Raw genomic sequence first — 20,972 nt, 5'->3', positions numbered from 1 at the left:
TGCATGGCTTATGGAAATGGTTTGTTCTACCTTTAGCTTTAATTGTTCTGCCCCCACCCTTTTCTTCTGGAATACCTTTGACCATGCCTTGAGAATGGTGTTCAACAGTAGCCTCTTTGTAAAGGTGTCTTGAATATGTTTGTCTTGTCAGGCAGAGGTTAAACACCTTTATTCTGTGTTCCTTTGGCTCTTTGGACACCCATTTACTATAGCATATATAATATTTTATTATAATGATTTGCTCTATGCCTATCTTCTCCACCAGAGTAAGAACTAGCTCCTCCAACCAAGAATTCTACCATTCACCTTTGTACTGCTAGTGCTTACCTAATAATTGTTAAATGGTGGTTGTTGAATAAGTTAATGAGTGAACAAAAGAAAGAAAAACATTCATTAATGGCTTCATGTTTATAAAACTCAATCTAAAAGGAAATAATGAATTATATTCTAATGGTTGGAGCAGAAGTATTTTTTAAAATGTTTTGTGCTTGCATCGCAATCTTTCCACATTACATTAATTGTATACTTAAAACCTTTCTCTTCGTCTAGTCATGTTATCATGCCGTTTTCATAATCCCTGCCACCACAAAATATACCATATTCTGGACTCCAGAGACACCAGCTTCAACTTTTTTTTCAGTTGATTCATCTTAGACAGAGTATCTTGAATTTGATGAATGCCAGTACAGCTGTTTGAAAATAAAAATCGCTGCATAAGTGCTGAATGTTACTGTTGGTCATTAATTATCACTATACATAGCTCAAATGATTTTTCTTGTTATAGACATGAAAGTTATTTTTCTAGGCAAGAAAAGAAACTTATTCATAATATTTTAATCTCAAATGGGGTATTAGTAGTATATAGCACATATATACTCAAGGATATATACTGGAAATCTTTATCTTTTCCTTTCTATTATGCCTTGTGGATATAGCTGTATATGTACTTTTGTATAGTTAAAGCTACATTTCTTTACATCAAAATTCTTATACCTATATTACAAATTTCAAATTACAATGTTGCTTCAATGAATTTTTCTGGAACGAAACCTTCCAGTGGATTCAGGATGGTGTGGGAGAAGTCCTGATCACCTCAGTAATGGGGTTGGTCCTAGAAGAAGTGGAACAGACAGTAACATTAGCTCAGATGTTGTTTTCTGGGGTTGGGAGAAGAAAAAGAGAGACTCAAGATTCTTCTTAGACTGGTCAGGGCCGGGCTGAGACGTGCACACATGCCCACTAGTAGACAGGGTACCATTAATGAGGGAACTCCGAATTGACAGAGCAAGAAGAAACGGCGTGGTAGGCAGAATATTGGTCCCAAAGATGTCCATGTCCCAATCACTGTAATGTGTTGATATTTTACTTTACATGGCAAAGGAGAATGCACGTCACAGATGGAATTAAGTATTTAGCTGAATTAAAACCTAAATTATAACCTAAATTAAGTATTTAGCTGAATTATGACCTAAATTATACAGAAGGACTCAATGTAATTATAAAGATCTTTATAGGTGGAAGAAGGAGACAGGTGAGAAGAAACAGAATAATGGTAGCATGAGGACTCAGCCTACTGTGACTGGCTTTGAAGATGGTGGAAGAGGGCTGTCCGCCAAGGGATGTGGGGAGCTTCTAGAAGCTGGAAAAGTTAAATAAAGGAAGTTTCCCCTATGGACTCCAGAAGGAATGCAGCCCTTCTGATTCCTTGATTTTAGCCCATTGAGACCTGTTTCAGATTCTGGACTACAAAAGATAATAAAGTAATGTAATATTATAAAGTAAAAAGATTATAAAGTAACACAATAAAGTAATATAAGTTTTGGTAATTTGTTAAAGTACTGAAATAGCAACAGGAAACAAATACACTACTCTTTCTACTTATTGAATGTCATCTATGTTTTTGATGTGTATATCAGATTGAAGATTACTCTTACCTACTTTTGATAAATTGAAGGTTGACTAAGATAGCACAGCTAATAAGTTTCTGAAAAGTGCAACTTGCCTCTTATAAACACTTGAGGAAGAAATTGCCCCACCTAGATATGGGTGGGGTGGAGAAGAAAGAGGGCTAAATCACAAAACACAGCATCATGTGTCCTGTATTTTTTCCTACATTTTATTATAAAGTTTATTTCTGAATTTAACCTCATTAAACAGTGTGCATTTTGATTACATGATTTCAGAGTGGTATGGTCAGAGCATAGACTAGGTCCCAGCTCTGAGGTTAATTAGTTGATCATTCTGAGTATCTTCCTATATCCAGTAGGGATAGCATCAGATTAGATTAATAAATATAAAAAATTAAAGTGACAAATATTGGCGTATCCATAGTATTACTACTTTGTAGGCTTTAGAACATTTCTTTAGTGTATTGGCCTCTTTCTGACATATTGAAAAATTTGAGAAATCGTTTTCACTCTGCCAGTTGATATGCTGAATCAGTGCACAAGGAAAACAAAAGACTTTCCTAAGTGAATGTGTGATACATAGATGTCCTTCACATGCACTTTTTCAGTTCATCAGCTTCCATAAATCTGTCTATTCGCAATGTAATATTCATTCCTCTTTTAATAGAAAACTTTCCTTAAGATGTGATCCACAGTTCCTTATCTCTTAAAATAAAATAGACTTGCCGCATAACATGTAACTGTTTTCTGAGATCCCATATTGTTTACCTGGCAAAGTAGTTTACATCTTTATTATTGAATTTTAAGGATAGGAAATCCCCATTTCACTTCTTGAGATATAGGGACTAAAAAGTATATAAACAGAATTCAGGTAGCCTTTTCAAATGTTCTGGAGACAATTCTTTCACTTAGAAAAGCTAGTTCAAGGAACATCCTAGACAATCACACTTGACATTAAGGAAAGTACTCTTTCTCTGAGCATGTGCAGTTCCACCCCTTCTAGCTACATAAGCACTAATGACCATTCAGGCCACTCAAAGTGAGTTGTCTTTTACTGTCATTCCACTTGGATATTTTCCCCTGTTTACTAAAGGTAGACATAATGAAAAAGATTAAAACAGGGTCACACATATTGGCAGAATCATAAGAAAGCATTTGATCAAACCATAGTTTCACAAAATAAATTAAAGTGTATTGTGTGACTGCTACTCCCTTGTGTGTCTGCTACTCTCTTGTGTGTAATCTCTAGCCTAGGAATTCATGTGATAAATATTTCATAAACATGAAGAATCAACTCTTTCCTTAAAGTGCGATTTAAAAGCTCTAAATATCATTTTTATTAGCTAAATTGGTATTCCCTAGGCCATTTCAAATAAATCTTGGGTTATTGAAGCATGCTTTATTTATTTTTTTTCCAGACAGTCTCACTCTACTGCCCAGGCTGGAGTACAGTGTTGCAGTCTCGACTCACTGCAACCTCTGCCTCCCAGGTTTAAGTGATTCTCCTGCCTCAGCCTCCCAAGTAGCTGGGACTACAGGAATGAGCCGCCATGCCTGGCTAATTTTTGTATTTTTAGTAGACAAGGGTTTCACCATGATGGCCAGTCATAAGGTTGGTTGCCATAGTCTTGGACAGCTCTACCTCTGTGGCTTTGCAGGGTACATCCTCCCTCCCAGCTGCTTTCATGGACTGCTGTTGAGTGTCTGCAACTTTTCCAGGCACACAGTGAAAGCTGTCGGTGGATCTACCATTCTGGGATCTGGAGGATGGTGACCCTCTTCTCACAACTCCATTAGGTAGCACCCCAGTGGGAACTCTTCATGGGAGCTCCAACCCCACATTTCCCTTCCACCCTGCCCTAGCAGAGGATCTCCATGAAGGCCCCGGCCCTGCAGCAAATTTCTATTAGGCATTCAGGCATTTCCATAAATCTTCTGAAATCCAGACAGAGGTTCCCAAACCCCAATTCTTAGACTTCTGTGCACCTGCAGGCCCAACACCACATGGAAGCTGCCAAGTCTTGGGTTTTGCACCCTGTAAAGTCTTGTCTCGAGCTATACGTTGGCTCCTTTCACCACAGTTGGAACATCTGGGACATAGGGCACCAAATGCCTAGACTGCACACAGCATAGGAACCCTGGACCAGCCCATGAAACCACTTTTTCCTCTTAGGCCTCTGGGCTTGTGATTGGAGGGCTGCCATGAAGACCTCTGACATGCCCTGGAGACATTTTCCCCATTGTCTTGAGGATTAACATTGACCCCTTTGTTACTTATGCAAATTTATGTGGCTAGTTTGAATTTCACCTCAGAAAATGGGATTTTCTTTTCTCTCACCTTGTCAGGCTGCAGATTTTCCAAACTTCTATGCTCTATTTCCCTTTCAAAATTGAATGCCTTTAACAGCACCCAAGTCACCTCTTGAATGCTTTGCTGCTTAGAAATTTCTTCCACCAGATACTCTAAATCTTCTCTCTCAAGTTCAAAGGGACAAAATGCTGCCAGTCTCTTTGCTTAAACATAACAAGAGTCACCTTTGTTCCAGTTCCCAACAAGTTCCACATCTCCTTCCGAGACCACCTTAGCCTGGACCTTGTTGTTCATATCACTATCAGTAATTTTGTCAAAGCCATTCAATAAGTCTCTAGGAAGTTCCAAACTTTCCCACATCTTTCTGTCTTCTTTTGAGCACTCCAAACTGTTCCAACCTCTGCCTCTTACCTAGTTTCAAAGTCACTTCCACATTTTGGAGTATATTTTCAGCAACGCCTCACTCTACTGGTAGTGATTTACTGTATTAGTCTGTTTTCACACTGCTGATAAAGACACACCTGAGACTGGGCAATTTACAAAGGTAAGAGATTTATTGGATTTCTAGTTCCCCATGGCTGGGGAGGCCTCACAATCATGACAGAAGGTGAATGGCACATTTCATTTGGTGGCAGACAAGAGAAGAGAGTTTGTGTAGAGAGACTGCCCTTTATAAAACCATCAGATCTCGTGAGACTTATTCACTATCATGAGAAAAGCACAGGAAAGACCTGTACCCATGATTCAGTTATCTCCCACCGGGTTCCTCTGACAACATGGGAATATGAGAACTACGAGATTAGATGTGGGTATGGACACAGAGTCAAAACATATCAATGTATCAATAAGAAACATTGTATTTTAAAGGCACTCCTATTTGTCTCTATATCCATTGCTTGAGCATGAAATAAGCAAGCAGGGACATTTCTTGCATTACTGGGAGTATAGATGGTTAATGTGGGGCATGGCTAATGATTCATAGACTTGCAGGAAATGTTATTTTCACATTGGAGCCTCATAAGAAAACACCTGATCCTGCAGGAAGAATTTTAAAACATGCCTTTTCCTCCTTGCCATGACATACAAAATATAGACACATAGCATTCAGACTATTAGATATACTTTATACCATCAAATAACACTAATATTTTGTTCAGTAACCATATTGAAGACTTTCAAGTTTTTTACAATTTGATTCTTAAAGGTATAATCTAATACAACAGTTATAATGACTGTGGAATATTTTTCATGCAACATCTAGCATGAGCGAGGGTTTCATTCCTCAATTGCAGCTTCAGGGTTTCCTGTGTTGTGCCACTCAACAAGGCTATTTCGATGGTTTCTTCAGATTTATGTTAAAATCATGCCCCATTTTAATTTTTTGATATTTTTGAACCATGCTTTCCTTATGTATCTGATTTGGTTTCTTTTCCTTCTTACTTCCCTCCTCCCCTCCTTCTTTCTTTCCTGCCTTCTTTTGTTCCTTTTTATTAAGATCCTGATTTCCTTTACTTTGTAACTTTTTAATAAAAGATATTTATTTTCATCCTATTCTTTATAGTATACAGATTCTTACCTACCTTTGCTTTCTTTTAGAAATAATTGCATTGTTCTTTTTTTAAGTATCTAAGATTTTCAAGTTTTATTTTGTTCATTCTCTTTAAGCTTTTAATTTTTAATTTTGTGGGTACATATAGGTGTATATACTTATGGGGCACATATGATTTTATGATAAAGGCTTGAAATGTGTGATAATCACATCAAGATAAATGATAAAGGCTTGAAATGTGTGATAATCACATCAAGATAAATGGGGTGTCCGTCATCTCAAGCATTCATTCTTGGTGTTACAAAAAAGCTAATTATACTTTTTTGGCTATTTTAAAATGTACAATTAAATTATTTATAGAGTCACACTGTTGTATTATCAAATACTAGACCTTGTTCATACTTTCTATTTTTTTTTTTTTTTTTTTGGTACTCATTAATCTCTCCACTTCCTCCAACTCCCACTACCCTTCTCAGCCTCTGGTAACTATCATTCTGCTGTCTGTCTCCATGAGTTCAATTGTTTTTATGTTTAGATCCACAAGTAAGTGAGAACATATGAAGTTTGTTTTTCTGCGCCTGGCTTATTTCACTTAACATAATGACCTCTAGTTCCATCCATGCTCTGGCAAATGACAGGATACAAATGACAGGATCTTATTCTTTTTATGGTTATATAGTACTCCATTGTGTATATATACCACATTTTCTTTATCCTTTTAACTGTTAATCAACAGACGTTGCTTCCAAATCTTGGCTATTGTGAATAGTGCTGCAATATACATGGAAGTACACAGATCACTTTGATATACTGATTTCCTTTCTTTTGGGTATAAACCTATAAGTGAGATTGTGGGATCGTATGGTAGTACTATTTTTAGTTTTTTGAGTTTATTTTATTTAGTTTATTTTAACAAAAATAACAAAATTGGAGGAATCACATTACCTGACTTCAAATTATACTACAGAGCTATAGTAACTGAAACAGCATGGCACTGACATAAAAATAGACACATAGATTAATGGAATAGCATAGAAAACCTAGAAATAAATTCAAACCGTTCTCCATAGTGGGTTGTAATGATTTAAATTTCCACCAACAGTATACAGGGTTTCCCTTTTCTCTACACCCTTACCAGCATTTGCTATTGCCTGTCTTTTGGATATAATCCGTTTTAACTGGGGTGAGAGCATATCTTATTGTAGTTTTGGTTTGCATTTCTCTGATGAGCAGTAATGTTGACCACCTTTTTATATATCTGTTGACCATTTATATGTCTTCTTTTGAGAAGTAACTCAAAAACCATATGATGATTTCAATTAATGCTGAAAAGGTGTTTGATAAAATTCAACATCCCTTCATGATAAAAAAAAAAAAAAACCTTTAAAAAAAACTAGGTATGGAAGGAATTACCTCAACAAATAAAAGCCATATATAACAGATCCACAGCTATCATACTGAATTAGGAGAAATTGAAAGTGTTTCCTCTAAAACATGGAACTCAACAAGGATGCCCACTTTCATTACTGTTATTCAGCATACTACCAGAAGTACTAACTGGAGCAATCAGATAAGAGAAAGAAATAAAGGGAATCAAATTGGGAAGGAAGAAGTCAAATTAGCCTTGTTTGCAGATGTATGATTTTATATTTGGGAAAACCTATAAGCTCCACCAAAAATATAAAAACTGATGAGCAAATTTAGTAAAGTTGCAGGATACAAAATCAACATGCAAAAATCAGTAGTATTTCTGTATGCCAACAGCAAACAATCTAAAAAAGAAACCCAGAAAGTAATCCCATTTATAATAGCTACAAATAAAATTAAATGCTTAAGAATTAACCAAAAAAGTGAAAGATCTCTGCAATAAAAACTATAAAACATTTATGAAAGAAATTTTAAGAGGACATCAAAAAATGGAAAGATATTCCATGTTTATGGATTCAAAGAATCAATACTGTTAAAATGCCCACACTACCCAAGGCAATCCACAGATTTGATGTGCTCTCTACCACAAATAGAAAAAATAATCTTAAAATGTATATGTAGTCACAAAAGACCCAGAATATCCAAAGCTGTCCTTAACAAAAATAACAAAATTGGAGGAATCACATTACCTGACTTCAAATTATACTACAGAGCTATAGTAACTGAAACAGCATGGCACTGGCATAAAAACAGACACATAGATTAATGGAACAGCATAGAGAACTCAGAAATAAATTCATATATCTAAAGTGAACTCATTTTTGGCAAAGATGCTAAAACCATAAATTGGGAAAAGGACAATCTTTTCAATAAATGGGTTTGGGAAAACTGAATATCCATATGCAGAAGAATGAAACCAGACTCCTATCTCTTGATATATTCAAAAATTAAATCAAAATAGATTTAAGGCCTAAGTCTAAGATCTCAAACTATAAAACTACTAGAAGAAAACACTGGGGAAACTCTCCAGGACATTGGACTGGGCAAAAATTTCTTTAGTAATATCCCACGAGCACAAGCAACCAAACCAAAAATTGACTAATGGGATCACATCGAGTTAAAAAGCTTCTGTACAGCATAGCAAACAATCAACAAAGTGAAGAGACAACTTCAAAATGGGAGAAAAAATTTGCAAACTACCCATCTGACAAGGGGTTAATAATTCAGGATATATAAGAAACTCAAACATCTCTATTAAAAAATCTAATTATCTGATCAAAGCATGGGTAAATGATGCATTTTTCTTTAGGTCTGTTGATTTCACATTCTCTGGAGCATCTGACTGCCTTTATATTTTCTTTATTTCTCTACTTTTATTTACACTCAAGTTTTGTAAAAGTCTCATTCATTCTCTTCACTTGGGCATCTCTGCATATATTCACTTTCAGTCCTCTACCCTTCTGCCCTCATCTGGACTGGTTGCTTTCTATTTATGCTACATTACAATTTAGTGACTTCCTTCCACTTCTCTTCTGAATCACAACGACTGTTTTCTAGGTGCCATATTCAGTGGTGTGCAGGTAAAAGTTTAACATTGGTTCTCGAAACATACATATAAACTAATTCTAATTTTCAGCATTTTCTGATTTTCATTTTGCAAATATTCTCATCATGACAGACATCAAGTTCCCAACTTGAGGTCACTGACCATAGAATGGGGAAGAGATGCCTCCTTCCCACCCCCGCCAGCCAAGGACAGCATCTCCCCAACACCACAAATTAGAGCCATTTTAACAGAGATACTTTTAAAGAACAGTCATCCATTTTCCAACTTAACAAAGCAACTTGGATATAATTTCATCTTATTTGGGGTCTCTGGGTCATTATTATAAACATCACAGTCAAGGGCAAAAAGTTGTGTCTCTAGAGATTATGACATTTAGAGAGAAAATACTAGCCAGTAAACCAAATGGCTAAATAACCAAAATGCAAGTTAGATAGAATAATTAGGTAAAAAATACAATGGTATTTTGTTTATTTTTGAAGTCTTTGTTGTTGTTAGTTAACTTTTCAAATTTGTAATAATCAAATCTAGTTTTCACAGTTTGTATAGTTGTTACAGCTGCCCTTCTCCATATTCTCAATATGCTCCCTTCTCTGTTTTTCATGTCTTTTTATTTGTACTCTTATTTCTTCCCACCTCAATTCATTTTCTTTAAGTTCTCAGGGAATAAATATTAATAAATAGAGAGCGTGCCTTGAATATAAAATTCATATTTTCTCATAAGTGGCATTAATTTAGCTTCTCTTTCATTACCTGTGTTTTCTTTAATATCATAAAAGAGAATGCAATCCATGCATCTACTGACAGAAAAGAAAATGAGTTTTTCTCTTTGAAAGTTCACCTTAAAGGTTTTTGTCTTGCACAACTGCTTTAAAATAGCGTTGTTTTTCAGAATGAATGGCCTGCAGATGCTCTTCAGGGTTTCAGGTTTTTTTTTTTTTTTTTTTAGTATTTAATTATGTTTGGACATTTAAAAAATACATATTTGTATCACTGCTGGGCCAATAAATAAAATTCTGCATAGAAAGGTTCCCAGGAACTAATTTTTAAAGAAAGGTTTCTAGGGACTAATTAGAATCACAAGCAGAGATAAACAGGAGGTAAAAAACACTGTGCTGCTGCTTCTTTCCTTACTCTGATATTTTGCGTTTTAGCCATTTCTGAACATTTATGGATTCAGGAGATGAATCCTGAATGCATCCTGAATCATATCACACCATGACCAGGAAATACCCGTGAAATGAATGTCGATCTGGTGTGGTTTTCTTTAGGCGTTCGCTCTCTTCTCTTTTCCTCCACAGGTTGCTGAAGGCAAATCTTGACCAAGGTAAATTCAGCCTACTGGATAGAGGACATTTCTTTATGTCCAAGGAAATTAAAGCTATTCAAGCATACACCTGTCGCATAACTAGAAAAATACCTAGGGTGCCAATTTCATTTCAAAGTTGCAGTTTCCAGTGCCATCAGTATGGCTAATCACTGGATCATTTTATTAGAATTACTATTTTATCAATACAAAACTAGAAAAATGCCTGAAATGTATAATGATTCGTGACCAAATACAGCAGGTGATATTGTAAAATTTTTCAATGCAGAATACAGGAAATATTGTTAGAACATGATAATGGCATTTTTGGTATTCACTGGACCATATGAAATGCATCTGTTTCATCATAAATGGTTGTGTATATATTGACACATTTTATAATTGTTTTAAAATGTCAAGATGTATGTAATACAATTATAATAAGCTGTGGCATATCTAAAATTGTAATGACCTCATAATTTCTATTTGGTATTCTAAAAGGATGCTATCTAATCCAAGATGAATTTTCTTGTCGGAATATGATCTCAATAAAATGCGATTCAAAGGGTTTAACTCTGGTTTTAGATCAGAGTCTTGAGCCCAGAGTAAGTAAATGAGTAAGCTTCGTTTTGAACAGGTAGTTAGTCATTATCAGCATTGGCAATCTAAGGAAAGGAAAAGAAAGAGAACAGATTTGGCTAATGTATATTTCACACAGGAAAGCGGGGATAGGCAGGAGTTTTTGTTTTTTGTTTGTTTTCCAAAATTATACTAGTTCTAGTGTCACAAGCCCAGAGTTCTTTTTGATCCAATGATGTTATACTAAGCCAATCGTTTTATTAAAAATAATGATATGAAATAAGCCAATCACAGAAAGACAAACTTCACATGCTCCCACTTATTTGTGGGAGCAAAAATTTGAAACAATTGAACTCATGGAGATGGAGAGTAGCATGATGGTTACCAGAGGCTGGGAAGGGGAGAAGAAGATAAAATGAGGATGGCTAATAAATACAAAAATAGAGGTAGATCGAATGAATAATATCCAGTATTTGATAGTACAACGGGGTGATTATAGTCAACAATAATTTGTCACATATTTTAAAATAATTAAAATAGTGGAATTGGAATGTTCCTAACAAAAAGAAAAGAGGAATGTTTGAGGTGATGGATACTGTACTTACCCTGCTGTGATTATTACATATGTATGTCTATATTAAAACATCACATGTACCCCATAAATATATATACATATCATGTACCCCTAATAATTAAACATAACTTTTAATATAAAAATAAAAATGATGAACTTAAAACATTAAAAAATCTGTCTGGAATTTCTACTGTAGAAAATGATTTAAGAAGTGTATCTCTAACTCTCCAGATAGATTTAAAATTTATTTATACTTGAAGTTATAATGCTCAAAACTATCTTAGTATAGTTTCTGAGAGAAGATGCAGAGAACAGCACATGAAATAAGAATGAAAATTCTAATAATAATGGTGACAAAAAGTGCGATTGAAGTTGAATATGCAGATTCCTCCAGCCATGAGATAAAGATTAAAATAACATGATGATACTTGGATTAGATACTAATGAACTTTGTTTTTGTTGTTGTTGTTGTTGTAGATCTCAGCATTAGAGAGGCAGATCTTTGACTTCCTTGGTTTCCAGTGGGCTCCTATTCTTGGAAATTTTCTGCACATAATAGTTGTCATATTGGGTTTGTTTGGAACCATTCAGTACAGACCTCGATACATAATGGTGGTAAGTCTTATTTTTTCATTTCTCCTCATATACACAATGCAACATTTCTATAAGAATATAAATAAAATATTTCTAAGTGGCCCCTTCTGATATAATGTGGTATTGCTTTTCTAGCCCCCAAATATTAAATTTTGTTCAGAAGTGATTATCTGTGGAAAATACAACCTAATGAATGTTGTATAGTGAGATCAAAGCAACATGCTCAAAAGTGTGTGATGACATGGTGTCCCTCACAATGCAACTGAATTCAATTTTTACATAGAAATTCAAAATAGGCTTTGGATACAGTAGGAGGTCTGCTAATCATCTTGGTTATAGAATAGTTAGATGCAGTGTACACTAACTATCAGTGTATTAATTTATCAATTGACTGAAATGTCAATTTCACTGACATTTGTCGCTAACTCCAAAAAGCAAATCTGTCTAGCATAACTGTTTAATCACTGAAAACAAGAATATATTTTAATTTTAATTGATTTAGGACATTACAAGTACATGTATGAATGGATATTTCATACACATCCCTAATGTATTTAATACTGGTTGGTATTGAATATATCTCCATTTGTCAAGATAAATTCGAAACAGATATCCAAAACATGGTCAGCACACACTCCATTATAGGACAGTTTAATGAGGTGTATGCCATGACCCACAGTCTAATGAAAGTTATTCACAGTAATTACTTGTCTTTTCTATAACATAAAAAGAGGGCATTAATGTAGGCTACACATGTGAGAAGGTTGTGAGAAATAATAAGCATATATAATTGTTATAAGTTGGAATAACATACTATAAAATGTACATTGAGCCTGTGTAAATATACAGCGTTCAGTAGAATTACTGGGTATTTTCCAGGGATACACTGACATTGCCTCACTAGAAGAAAATCATAGACTTAAGAGCATGCCATCTTTCCATTTTGACATAATCTAATTATACCTGTGGAAAATAATAAAGTTATTATTTTTCTCTGTTAAATGCATCCATCCTCTATTTTGATTTTTAAACTTGTCTTTTTTATTTCTTTCACCATTTTGCAGAGGTGTAGGTAACTCAATAGACTGCATTCAAATGGCCTTGGGAGCATTTGATGACTCTCAATTTGCTGCAGGGGCTAATCAATTTCTGCTTTACTTTCCTTCTCTTAGAGATAGCCTCAGCCAGGTATGGTGACTCATACCTGTAGTCCCAGCACTTTGGGAGGCTGAGGCAGGAGGATTGCTTGAGCTCAGGAGTTCAAGAGCAGCTGGGGTTTTTTAATAGAAATCTTGTGCTTACAAAAACTACAAAAAGTAGCCAGACATTGGGGCGCCTGTGGTCCCAGCTACTCAGGGGGCTGAGGCAGGAGGATCGCTTGAACCCAGGAGATCAAGACTGCAGTGAGACATGATCATGCCACTCCACTCCAGTCTGGGCAACAGAGAGAAACCCTGTCTCAATAAAATAAAATAAAATAGTAAATAAAGATAGCCTCTGCTAAGTAACTGCATGATCTCCTAGAAGGGGGTTTCATGGAGTTGGACTTGCGGCCTAAGATGCTTTCATATCATGCATAATCAAGCTATTATTGAATTCTAAATGTGTTCTAGTTTGTTACTATGAATATAGAGCAATTTTACTCATTACAGACTTTTTGTTTTATGGTGTTGGTGTTCTGCTGAGAAACAAAATATCTTGTGGCTTTGAAACCATGGGTGGCTTCCAGAGAATGAAGCTGTAGGTAAACGCCAGTGACATCTAGTCCTGTTGATTTTACCCTCTAAATGTTAACCCTATGCACTATTCACATAACTGCTGACTTGGTTGAGGCTTATGTTTTCTCTCTTCTTCGGGTGGACTTTGCCTCTTATTTTCCACCTTTCTCTCTTCCAATTTGCTCTTTGTGCTTTTCTTAAATTACTGGCTTAAAACCGCCACTGGGTCCTTAACTGCATAAGATCTAAGAATATTCTTGCCTGATGTACTTGACCAAACTCATGTCTAACAATTCTTCCTTCTTTCCTTCCTTTGTCCCCCCACCTCCCTCCCTCCCTGTCTTCTTTCCTTCCTCCTTCCCTCCCTCCCTTTTCTCCCACCCATCTTCCCTCCCTTCCTTCTATCCTTCCTCCCTTCCTCCCTTCTTTCCTTCCTTCCCTCTTTCCTTTTATCCTTCCTCCCTCCCACCCATCCTCACTTCCTCCTTTCCTCCCTTCTTTCCTCCCTCCCTCCATCTCTCCCTCCCTCCTTCCTTCCGTCCTTCCTTCTTCCCTTCCTCTCCCCATCCTCTTCCTTTACTCACTTCTTTCTTTTCTAACTTTCTTTCTCCATTTTTTCATTCACTTATTAATTCAAAAGATATTTATTGAGCTTCTACCCTGTGTTTGGCATTGTGTTAGGTGTGGACTATACTGGTGAGCAAAACCAGACAGACATATTCTCTGTCCTCCTCGGTGCTTACCTTATAGTGCAGTGAAGAGAGGTGTGCCTTTATCAAACAATTGTCCACATAAATGTTAAATTGCAACACATATGAAGGAGCACACTATGCCATGAGATGTCTAATGGGGTATCTGTCTGCAGCAGGGCAGTGGAGTTAGGCACCCTGCAGGGAGCTGAGAACTGAGGTCTTCAGTGCAAATGAGAGTGAGTCCACAAGGGAAGAAGGTAGTGAAGGGGGGTCTGGGCTGGAGGCACCACAGGGCCCATAGAAGGGGGACTATCACAACAGTTCTGATTTATTCATTAAGCATTTATTGAGGACCTATACGGTGCTAAGTTTGGAAAAATAGGAAAGAATTCAAATGTCAGAGGCCCTGCTCTGCAGGCACTAACCATGTAAGGAGTGAGGAGGTGCAGGTTCTGGGACTCTCTAGAAGTGAGTAAATGGCAGTGGAGAGGAATGAGACCAGCAGTGGGGCAAGGCCTGGGGGAGGGCCTGAGCCAGGTGTGGAGACCCAGGAGGGCTGAGAGTCTGCACACCTCAGTGTCATGGGCCTCCTGCTGCACCTGCCTCACCAGCCCGTGCTCTGGTAGCCTTGCCTGGTGTTAGTGTCCCGGTCTAGCAATATTTCCTCAGTCTCCCATGGATACCTTCTTCCATACACATTAATGGTGAATGACTCTCTGCTCCTTCACCTCTAGTGTGTCTTGAGTATGTTTTATAATTTTTTGTGTTTATGTCTTCTAGGCAAAGTGTTCTTTGAGAGCATAGAACGTAATTAGTGCTCAGTACATATTTATTGATTATTTTTCGTATCTAGTGCCCTACTAGGTCACAGAGTCCACCCACGATGAAACTACTGTCACTTCTCCGTTGGTACTTTTTCCTTTGCTTCCCTCTCTCCCTCCTCCCACCTGTTTGTAGAGGAAGGCAGTTTCAAAGAAAAGCATCGACAAGACCAACGATCCACATTTTTGCTCATTTGATGATCTCTTCTTATGGGTTATGCCAACCAAGTCTCTCTCATTTTATTTGCTATCTTATTCAGGATCCTCTCTCAGGAAGGGGAGAGAAAGAAAGCAATAAATTGGTGTGAAAGCCCACCACATCATGCCTGTCATTAGATTTCATTCTCACAAATATCCTACATGCCATGTATTAGCGTCTCTGATTTCCCAGAGGAGAAAAGAGGTCAGAAAGGTTGAGTGACTAGCCCAAGGAGCATAGGTGGTAGTGGACAGCAGAATTGGATGTGTACTGGCCTGTGATTGTTAGGTTCAAGAAGCTCCTGTAGCATGATCTGTGCTTTGCTTTCACTGGCAGATTCCAGATGATAATGTTACCATTGTCAGTATAAGCTGTGATATAGGAAATAGTCTTGGCCTACCTCCCAGTCAGATATCATTACCTTTATGAAAGATTACCTCTTATTCTAATATGGATATAAATTATCTATTTGATAAAAGTACCTAAAGAATCATTAATCTGTCCGGGCACTGTGGCTCAAGCCTGTAATCCCAGCACTTTGGGAGGCCGAGACGGGCGGATCATGAGGTCAGGAGATCGAGACCATCCTGGCTAACACAGTGAAACCCCGTCTCTACTAAAAAATATAAAAAACTAGCCGGGCGAGGTGGCGGGCACCTGTAGTTCCAGCTACTTGGGAGGCTGAGGCAGGAGAATGGCGTCAATCCAGGAGGCGGAGCTTGCACTAAGCTGAGATCTGGGCGACAGAGCCAGACTCCATCTCAAAAAAAAAAAAAAGAATCATTAATCTATGAGTATGGGAAATCTATTTACAAAAAAATAAAAAATGCCTTTTATAAAAAGAGCATGTTGTTATTTGGGAAGGTTTTTTTTTTTTTTTTTTTTTTAATTCATTCTTGAGTTGTCACAAACGCTTGGTTTGAAGCCACAACAGGTGGCCTGGAATTAATTCTGATATCCAAAAAACTGAAAACGAAGGTGACATATGTACCATTGGAGGCAGCAGCTTTTCAATGGCAGTGAGAAGAGTCCTGGAGCAGAAATCCATACTGACTTTCACAGTGAGGGGAAAGAGCTTTTTCATTGCAAGAGATTTTCCCTCAAAATTGCTTCTTCTATTTATAGTATTGGCTTCCTTTATTGGCCAAACCACCACACAGATAGGTCAACTAAATTTAACCCATTTCAAAATAAGAAACACTTTGGAGCACCAGGTATGTGCTAAGTGCTCACGCAGAGATTAATAAAATATGTGTGTTCCCTGAAACAATTAAATAGAGCTCTAATTTTACAAAAACACAGATAATTTACTGCCATTTTGGACAAGAGACAGGATTCATCACAGTCGAGTTTAAGTAATTGATCACCTTTATGAAACTGCTTTGGGTGAAGGACCATGAGTCTCAAACTCTCCAATGACTAGTTTTTCCAAACTCTTAGAGTCTAAATCAAAGCTTATGAAAATTGTTTCTTTATCTACTTCTCCAGCACCTCCTGCATTATCTATTTGCCTGCCTCATGCCAGTCATGCTGAATGATTTGTATTTTCCAAAGACCACATGCTGCTCTTGCCTCTTCAGTTTGCACATACTGCTCTTCTGCCTGGAATGCCTTAATCTCTCTATCCTCTTGGAAAACTCTTAATAATCCTCAATTAAATAGTCACCTTTTACAGGTCTTGCCTGATCATTGAATGCGAGGGAAAGTGCCTCTTCCCTTCTGCTGCTGTAAATCCTGGTAATTTTCTACCCCAGCACCCTGCCCGGCTGTCATCATTGCTTCCCTCCCTGTCCTGCCACATTCAGCAATGACTCCTGGAAGGCAGAACTGTGCCCATCTATTGCTGTATTCTAGTCCTATTCCTTTGTTCTAGGCCTATTCCTGTATGTACAGACCATTATATATGCTTAATATTTGACTGAGCAAACAATAAATGAATCAAAGATTATTGGATGAAAGGATTTTACAAAATGGAATGGACAGGGATTTTGTTTTTTTTTTTTTTTTTTTTAATCTCAGAACATGTCAACAATGCACTGCCTTGCTTGTCTCAGCCTGAACTTGGCTGAGGGAGTTATATGATAAAATAATATGTGCTGTGCTACCTGCACCTACCAATGGCTGACTTACTCCTCAAGACTTATTTTTTTCCAAGAAATGTAATGTGGCGAGCTCCTGCCACTACAATTGAGGAGGCCTCTTGGCAAAGACTATTAGACAAACCTCCCCAAATCGCAGAATCAAAGAGCAATAATTCCCTTCCAGATAGCATCACACTATTAAGGTACAATTTAACTACTTCTGTATTTATTTTTAGAATACAAAAACAACTTTGCCACATAGTATTCCTTTGCTCATGAAAGTTTATTTTGGCTAAGGTGCGAGGTGGAACATGTACATTAGGGCAGCCATTCCCAACTTTTGACACCAGGGACTCATTTCATGGAAGATAGTTTTTACAGAGGTTGGGCGGGATGGTTTTGGGATGAAAATGTTCCATCTCAGATCATCAGGCATTAGTTTGGTTCTCATAAGTAGCCACAGCCTAGATCCCTCACATGGGTAGTTCACAATAGGGCTTGTGTTCCTGTGAGAATCTAATACCACACTGATCTGACAGGAGGCAGAGCTCAGGCAGTACTGGTCTGTGGCCTGGAGATTGGGTACCCCTGCTTTAGAGGAATACCATGTTCAGTCTTGGGTTCTGAATGGACCTTATGTGCTTCTTTGGCTATAGACAGTATCAAGCAGTGAAATCATATTTACCCATCACAAGATATTGTTGTAAAATCAATTATTTCCTATCTGTTTACTCCTCGGTCAAATATATTTTATTTTACTTGTAAATTTTAAAATAAGATTTTTGTCCTAGAATTACTTAAATCTTTGTTATTTCATGGGTGATAATTTAATCAGGCAGGTTTTAACTCACATGCAGATGACTTAGCAAATTTGTTTAACATTTTTTGAAATAAGATTAACCTTGAAATTAAAATTAGCTCAAAACTGCCTTTAAAATTTTTTAAAGGGTCAAATAAATTTGAAAAGTCCACAATTTAGTTATCTGGACTTTTATGCAAATGTTTATGTGCAAAGGACAACTCATTTTAATCTGAATTGTTATATAGCAAAATTCTTCTGCTATGTCAGCATAAATCCCATTTCAGAGTCACTGCTTAACATGAAGTTGAGTGTTAGGTTTTGATTCGATTGGTAAACGTCAAATCTAAATTCTCTTCACCAATTATTGGCTGTGAAGCCTTGAGACATTTATTTGCTTTCTTTTTGTCATAGTTACCTCATTTGAAAAACCTGACCCATAAATCATTTTAAATAATTATATAATGTATGTGACTTGCTTACTATAGCCTAACACAGGGTAGATGTTTGACAAATGTTTGAGATGTTCCTATGTCTTTTTTCCCCCTTTACTGTACTAAAAAATGTTACAATGACTGAGCAAGAAACTTACTCTACATTTTTATTATAAGTCTGGCACATTGTATGTAATATAGCAAATTGATCTGTATATGAAAGAATGAATGAATGACCTTTCTCGTAATTAGAAAATAAGCAAGCTCAGAAAGTAAAACGAACTCATATTATAAACTAATTGCTTGATGGGGAAGAAATAGGCTGGAAGATGTCCAAAGTTTATTTCTATTAAAAAGTGCTGAAATATCCTTACAAAACTAGGATACATTTAGGAAGCCACATAGAATGCATAAACATTCCTTTTTCATTATTATAGGTCTTGTCTGTGTGGATTTGGATTTAAAATATATATACTAAACATAAGCAAAGTAGAAGAGAGATGGAGAGATTATGCAGTGATTTTTTCTTATATTGAAAAGCTTTCTTTACTACAAGTATATTTAATATACCTAAATACATGATATAAGCCTGCTTTATAATAACCCAAGTGTATTTGTTTTAAAATGGACAGTCTTATTTTTTAAGTTATTGCTTCAGTTGAATTATAAATAAAATAACCCACTTCAAAAAGAAGATAGGGAAGGTAGGCAGTCTCTTTGGCCATTGGTTATCCCAATACTTCCTGCCTAACTAAATATCTATAGCCATATTTGTATCTCCAGCTATCTCTTTTCTTTTATACCCATGATCAGATTTGTGTCTCAAGTACACAGTAAGGTATAATTTATACCTTATAACAATTCAAAACTCAGAAATATATATCTTCTTTGTTCTCAGCAAAGAAACACAAATTTATTAGAAGAAACTTGTAATGCAAATGTATTAGAAGATATTACACAATATTGCTGACAAACAACACAAGAATTCCATCTTATGCATGTCACACTAATTGTAAAATACTAAAGATACTGTCATTCTAAAATAAATTGCCAATTATAGAACATATATGAATAAAAATTTGAGATAAAATGGTAATTTGGTGAACTGGTCATTTGACAAATTGCTTAATTTGGTGACTGATTATCTTGCCATGAATCTATCATCCTTTTACTAAAATCTTTTAAAACAAAACCTACCCTGTATGCCTAAGCATCCCAGATAATCAGGTGTCAAATCCTAACTCTGACACTAAATAGGTGATTAAATGATTATCCCTCTACCTCGGTTTTAGTGAGATGATTGAATGACATGATCTATGTAAAGCACTTACCATAGTAGCAGGAACACAGAAAGCACCAGGATAATAACCCTTTTATTGTCAAAAACGTAGGAACTGACAGTTGAGGTTTACATAGCCTGGTAATTTTGCCTCTGCAAGTTCAGAAGTAGCATCAAGATTACAACTTGTGAGAGATACTGAATACACTCCAATCACCAAGTTTGTGCTATGATCTTTAAATGGATGTGTTTTATTATGCATTTGTCATAACTATGAATTGATTCACTAAAAAATACCAGTGCGTTTAGGAATTAGTCCTAATCATTAAGTCATATCATATGATTTTGTAATTAATTTAGTTTATTGCCTTACTTTAATATTGCTTTATTTTATGTTCTTTTCCTACCCTTTTTCAATGGCTTTTTTTCTCATGACTTAGACATTAGCATTGCTCTCCCATTTTGATATACTTATAACTAGATTTATTTAGAATGAAAGATATCAAACACTAGATGCCATCTTGTTAGTAAGAGCTTCAAAACTTACTGAAAGTTCAAACTTTACCAAGTCCAGTTGTACTAGAAGACCTTATGAACAGAGTATATTACAGCATCAGCAATATCTGCATGTACCAAAAATCTCACTATATATTTTTACTTATCTTAACTTTTTTTTTTTTTCATTTGCCTAATTCTCACTTCAACTTACCACTCAACCAGCTGCAGGAACTCAACTTTCTGAGTGTGTGCAGCCATTAACCTAAAACTAGGCAGCCAAGACCTACAAGTCATCCAGCTGTTTTCCAGCTAAGTGGGGTCAGCTGAAATTAAGTGCTTTCTTTCTTTTTTTTTTTATTATTGGGTACATGTGCACAACGTGCAGGTTTGTTACATATGTATACATGTGCCATGTTGGTGTGCTGCACCCATTAACTCGTCATTTATATTAGGTATATCTCCTAATGCTATCGCTCCCCCCTCCCCGCCCTCAATAGGACCCAGTGTGTGATGTTCCCCTTCCTGTGTCCAAGTGATTGCATTGTTCAATTCCCACCTATGAGTGAGAACATGCGGTATTTGGTTTTCTGTTCTTGTGATAGTTTGCTGAGAATGATGGTTTCCAGCTGCATCCATGTC

General features: G+C 36.4%; 1 protein-coding gene across 1 annotated transcript in view; it reads left to right on the top strand.

Moving 5' to 3' along the window:
* The window catches only part of NKAIN3 (Na+/K+ transporting ATPase interacting 3), a 714,014-nt gene that overhangs the window by 296,703 nt on the left and 396,339 nt on the right, over nucleotides 1–20,972 (top strand). The window contains exon 2 of the mRNA XM_011931938.1: nucleotides 11,696–11,833. Coding sequence (XP_011787328.1) covers nucleotides 11,696–11,833 — 138 coding nt within the window. The remainder of the gene's footprint in view (nucleotides 1–11,695; nucleotides 11,834–20,972) is intronic.

Source organism: Colobus angolensis, unplaced genomic scaffold, assembly GCF_000951035.1.
Source record: "Colobus angolensis palliatus isolate OR3802 unplaced genomic scaffold, Cang.pa_1.0 Scaffold92, whole genome shotgun sequence".
In the NCBI taxonomy this organism is placed as follows: Eukaryota; Metazoa; Chordata; class Mammalia; order Primates; family Cercopithecidae; genus Colobus; species Colobus angolensis.
The sequence above is the reverse complement of the archived record's forward strand: the minus strand, read 5'-3'. Positions and strand labels throughout refer to the sequence as shown.